Source organism: Pygoscelis adeliae, unplaced genomic scaffold (genome assembly GCF_000699105.1).
Source record: "Pygoscelis adeliae isolate BGI_AS28 unplaced genomic scaffold, ASM69910v1 Scaffold50, whole genome shotgun sequence".
Lineage (NCBI taxonomy): Eukaryota > Metazoa > Chordata > Aves > Sphenisciformes > Spheniscidae > Pygoscelis > Pygoscelis adeliae.
Window position 1 is genome coordinate 144,647 of NW_008823963.1, and position 5,918 is coordinate 150,564.

Below are 5,918 nucleotides of genomic sequence, written 5' to 3' on the forward strand. Positions count from 1 at the left end.
CTCTCTTGTTTGCATGTCGGACCAGCTGTCTGTTGCCCCCACTGGGATAATCTGTCTAGCTTGCAGCCTGGTCCTTCGTGCACATCTGAGCTGCTCCAGAGAGATTTGACTGCTGCTAAAAGAACGGTAGAGGTAGATTACAGTTTAGGCATCCTTGCTTCAGAGCCACTTTAGCTGTGTTAAACTGTTAGCATCTTGACCTTATCAGTATACTAGTCACTTAGTCTGGGAATCTCCTGAACTTCCTCAGTTCAGGTAGACAGGCCTTACAAAACCTTGGGGTTTTGAGATCTTTGCTTCTCCTTGCTATTAAAGTTCACCCAGACTTTCATCTTCTCACCTAATTATTGTTGCCTATCCTTCTGGCTTTTATTATGTCCATCACCTATTCAAAGTGCTGGTGCTGATGATATTTCCTGGCATGCCGTGCTCTCCGTGTTAGCTTTCTGTAGGTCTCTCAGTTGTCTTTATCTTCCATTGTGTTGAATTCAGGTTTCTCGTATCGTAAGGCCTTTTACAGTTCTTTCTATTCTGCTCATTATTTTGTTTCTTACTGAATTTTACCATCCACTTTGTCTGCTTCCTGCGTACTTGCATTTGTTCCCTTCCTTATAGGTACTATGTGATTTCTAAATTAATGTTTAAAATCACAAACCCATCTGTGTGTAAAGTTCCTCAAAACAAAACATGTTACTACACATTATATGTGAGGTAATCGTAGTCCGAAGGGTAACACTTTCTGTAACCTGGATGTTGCGACAAAGATTTGAACACAAGAGCTTGTAGTTCTGCAACTTTGTTCTCTTCTGTTCATTTGTTAACCGTGCCTGTTGGTTATGTCTTGTTTCGCAAGCTCTTCAGTAAAGGTAGCGTGTGCTGTGATACTTGGTCAGGAAGAGTAGTTCAGATTTGGCTGGAATCTCTTGGTACCATAATAACAAAAAATACTTTTTTCCCTGTTGTTCTAAATGCACCCAGGCAAGAGTGTGACAGAGATTGCTTCCAGGGAAAATTCAAAGCAAGTTATTTATTGCTGGGTAGCATACTTGTATTGGATGCAGTTTATAGTAGGGGAAAAACTGGCAGTGCCTTGAAAGAATGTCGAATGTTAATGTTTGAGCTACTGTAAAGGATGATTTAGCGCTTTAAAAACAAATCCGCCCCCCTCCCCCATCTTTTAAAGTTGTTTAATTTATTTCTCTGTTCTCTCTGTCTTGCTCAGTTAGGACAGTGTGGTTAGATGCTGGCTGTGTTTGGCCAGTTGCAGATTTTCTAATCCCAGGATAGGGAACCTTCCTCTGGGATAAAGCTGAACTGTAGGTAATTTCTGTGTTTTGTCCTTGTGCGTGTGTGGCGGAGATAGAGGAGTGATATGGTCATATCATGGCATTTTGTGGGGCTTTTGGGTTGTTGCCAGTTGGTACAGATTGAGCAGTTTCTGGAAAAAAATGGTTGCGGATGGATCAAATACTCTTGCACCGACCAGAGAAGGATGAATGATGTAGGTTTGTAAATGCTGTTTAAAGCTCTGGTCTTTCAATTCGCTGGGGGTGGTTCCGCTGCTGCAGTTACATTAGGCCTCACTGATTTCAGAGGGGTTTTGTTGAAGTGAGTGCTTAGGAGCGGGGCCTGGAGTTGCTGGCTTCCAGAAACAACTCTTGTGTCAGTTCATCACCTGCCAGAGTGACACGTGGTCTTGCCTTGAGTTTATGATAAAATTGTAATGTTGGTGATGTGTATGTTTGTCCTGTAACGACCAAATTCATGCGAAATACAGCTCTTCCAGATACAAGCAGTCTTAACAGAAAACAGACAAATTCATCTAACAAGTTCTATTCCCCGAGCTGAGACTGAGGCAGTGTGAGGGAGATGCATGTAAGCCACGGTAGTGAGAGTATAGTCGTATTTCTTTACTGTATTTTGGTACATGGGGGACTCTTGTAAATATTTTTGGCGTAATCTGTTAAAATTTTGTTTCCTTTAAACAGGACTGGAAGAATAAAGAGAAGTTTAATTTATGAGAACTATAAGAAAGCGTACAACAATTTGGAATGGATTGATTTATGATACCTCTGATATGTGAGAGCTACATTTTCTGTCGCTGTTGGCCAGCTGCTGCTGGTGGACTTCAGCTGACTTCATTGCAGCAAGCCCAACAGATAGGTCCTCATCGCTAATAGAACATAAACAAGTGTGATGCTGAAATGAGATGAGGCTCCGAAATGGAACTGTGGCCACCGTGTTAGTTTTCATCACTACTTTCCTCAGTTTGTCCTGGTATACTGCATGGCAAAATGGGAAAGGTAAGTAAAAGGCTCCAAAACCAAACTGACCTTCACGTGGCTGCATGGCAGAGGAATGAATAGTACAGGCGTGTGCACTGCTGCTGTATGTTAGCAATTTGTAAATTGCTTGTTGACTAGCTCTGCTCCAGAAGGTATTGCCTTGGTGAGGAATAAACACCTGCAATAGATTCAGGAAAATTAACTTGGAGTGATCCTGATTTTAAAAGAAAAATAATGTACCTGAAGAAAAACTAATGCTGCTGTTGGAGGAAGGGGTGGGTCCAGGCTGAATAGTTGTGCTTTGGGTTTTTTTTTCCTGGTTTATAGTTGTTGGAAAAACATATGGTTTGGTGTTTTTGTTGTTGTTTGGTGTTTTTGTTGTTGTTTGGTGTTTTTGTTGTTGTTTGGTGTTTTTGTTGTTGTTTGGTTGTTTTTTTTTCCTTTTTTTCCCCCCATGTAACATACGGCCAATGGACCTGGCTGGAGAATGTTATTTTTGGTGCTGCTTTCTGTCTTTACTGATGATTCAGTGATGGCAGTGGCAAACTGCCAGTCAGCATTCTTGAAAGACTTCTCTTGCTGTCTTTGAATGAAATGTAAAATATTTCTTGTCTGAGCGTGATATAAGAAATAAAGTAATATGAGCAAATTGACCAGGTAATGGGAAATACATCTATTACAATAACATGAGCAATCTCATGAAATAATCAAGTAACTATTGCGTGTAATAGACTTTTACCTTTTTATATATCTTTGTTGACCTTACTGCACTCCATTGTGAACCTTGGAAAATTCAGTTTTTCTTGAGAGTCAGGACTGTTTACTGCAAGTAAGGTGTTTTGGTTTTGTCCTTCAATAAGGCAAATAAACTTGTTCAGCAATGGTTTCTAGAAGAAGAAAGGTTTTGTTTTGGTTTTTTTTCCTTTATGAACATCTGATCTCTTGAAGCGTAGTAGACTATGTCCTTCAAAGATCAAGTAATTTTAAAACATATATTCTGTCTTAAGTGAGATTGCTACATGGTTTGTTCGGACTGTTCTGCTGAGAATATTATCTTCAGTTGTGCTTCAGGTCCAGTAAGAGGAAGCTGAGGTTTTCCAGGAATACTGTCTGTTGTAGCACAGATGACTTGTAACCCTTATTTAAATATAAAAGAAGCAGATGAGTTCTGTGGCATATTGAATTTTTTTTTCCCCATTGGGCACTTGTCGGAGAAGCAGGTGCTTTGTGGTGTGATCTCTGCTGTAGCAGTTGATAGGTAGGCTAGCCTTCTGAATGTAAGCAGCAGGAAAAATGTCAGGTTCTCAAGGTTGTGATAATATGTGGATCTTTTAATTGGACAACAAAGTGTAAACGTGCCAAAGACTGACAAGAAAAGGATATTTGAATAGCACTGTAAGTAGTATTTTCTTCATTTTGGCTAATACCACATTCTATAGTTAAATTTTTACATTATTGATTCATTTCTTGCTGAAGAACCTCACAAGAATCTTGCTTTCACTTCAGCAAAGATATATATCTATGAAATTCTTTCTCATGCTTTTTTTCTTTCTTATGTGACATATGATTTACAAGTCTTGTTCTCTTTTGTCAAAATGTAACACAAAGAAAAGTCTTCATTAAAAGAAATTAAAAATCTGCTATTTGGAGAGTACTAGTATATATAGCACTTGGTGACAGTTTAAGCTTTTGTTGGTCAGACTGCTCTATTTTTTTATACTTTTTATTTTTCTATCTGAATGCTTAGAATCAATACTTTCTTAATGTTGGTATAAAAGTTCTGCATTTTTCTTCTTCCAGATCTTGCTGTTGAGCATTAAGATAGTAATTTGTTAAATAAAAATCAGTGTAACAAGACATCAGTAATGTGTTAATCATAAATCACAGTTATGAAACTACAGTCTAGATAATTTGCTCTTAAGGTGTTGCTTCAAGAGAAATTTATACATAGAATATTGTTTTTTAAATTTTATTTTACTTTTTAACTTATGTTTAGCATTTTATTAATTTGCTCAGGTTGTCTAAAACCAAAACAGATTTGAGTTAATTTAGTACCATGTTTTCAATCAGAGACATTTCTGCAGCAATGGAAGAGGTTCAGAAACTGAGAATATGTATGTATTAATACTATTTTTTTTTCCAAGTTTGATATCACTTTATGTTTATTTAGTAAGCCTTGCAGGATGTTATCTTAATTTGTTGGTAACATTTTCATTACAAATTGAGTGGCTCAATAAGAAGCAAATATAGTGCTTGCTGTTCCCTTCCACTGAAAGGTTATGGGGGTGTCACATACTCTGGTCATCATCTTTTGTTATTACATTTATATGGCATGCACTAGATTCCTGTACATATTTGTCAGTCTTTGGACAGCAAAGTAAATCTATACTTGGAAAGAAAATACTATTTACGTTTTTTAAAAGAAAAAGCAAAACCTCAAATCGCTAGCTTCTCAGTGATAACTAAAATTTTGCTTTTTAAAAGCAGAAGCATAGTGCCTTGTTTCTAACAACCCTAATCCAGTCTTCAAGTGATTAATTTTAATTGAGGAACTAAGATCTTGGATAATTGTCACTTAAAATGCAGAACCATTTGTAGAATAGCAGTAAGACTGGGATGATGTGATATTTTTGTCGATCGTTTCTTCCTCTAGTAAATATACCTAGTCCCAGTCTATGCAGGATACGATTTAGACACTTCAAAGCGATACAGACTTTGGTAGTAGTTTAAAGTGCAAAAAATTGTCTCTGCAGAACAGTGCTTTACAAACTTCATGGATATGCTGAAAAGTTGTCAGGAGTTGAAGGAAATAGTCTCTCTGAAGTGCCGTCACTGGAAACAGCATGGCTTTAGCTTACCCCGTGGTCTGATGATGTAAATAACCCTTCACAGGGCAGATATTGCTATTTGGATGAAATGGCCAATTACATGGTTTTGCTTTTAATGTTAACTGTGTTTGAAGAAGGTTGACTGAAATACCTCTGGTTGTTGGAGAGAGTCTTCAAAATTAAACCAAGGTCTTTGTCATTTTCTGGACCCCATGCAATGTCTAGAAGCACTGGAGTTGTAAGGAAGCAGTACAAGCCCTGAATACACCTGGGAAAGACCTCTCCTGTGGGATTCATGAACAAGAGTTGTAAGACTGCTTTCTAGGAGATAAAATTTGCTATGGTTAGCACAAATGAAGTAGATGTTGGAAATCAACTCTTACCAAAATGCAGATTACTTTGGTGTACAAAAGGAGCACTTTTAAAGGATCTGCAGTCACTTCACATTCACAGTTAGTCGGTTCAGTATAAGATGTCCTTGAATTCCTCCTAAAACTGAGCTCTTATGCAAGTGATAACTTTATGCTTAACACCATGTCTTTTGACTGAATCATGCTTTTTGGTACTACTGACCTGCTCAGGGTCACAGGTCTTCACCGCCTCATTTGTGAGCTACAGAAATGTAGTGGTTTTTTTTATCCTAAAGGCACTGCTTTTAAGAAGATCTAACCAGTACAAAACAGTACTGCGTACCTATAACACCAGTCTAAAGATTACATCAGAGCTGTTGTGTGCTATGTAGAGAGTGTCATCTTGATGCTTTGATCTTTAATGTGACTAGTGGTCTGAGTACATAACGTTCAAG

General features: G+C 37.9%; 1 protein-coding gene across 1 annotated transcript in view; it reads left to right on the top strand.

The window, feature by feature from the left end:
• The first annotated feature begins 2,025 nt into the window (after positions 1 to 2,025).
• MGAT4A (mannosyl (alpha-1,3-)-glycoprotein beta-1,4-N-acetylglucosaminyltransferase, isozyme A) overlaps positions 2,026 to 5,918 on the top strand; it is an 86,941-nt gene continuing 83,048 nt past the window's right edge. Inside the window, exon 1 of the mRNA XM_009323569.1 lies at positions 2,026 to 2,303. Within this exon, the coding sequence (XP_009321844.1) occupies positions 2,210 to 2,303 (94 nt within the window). The 5' untranslated portion in view covers positions 2,026 to 2,209. The remainder of the gene's footprint in view (positions 2,304 to 5,918) is intronic.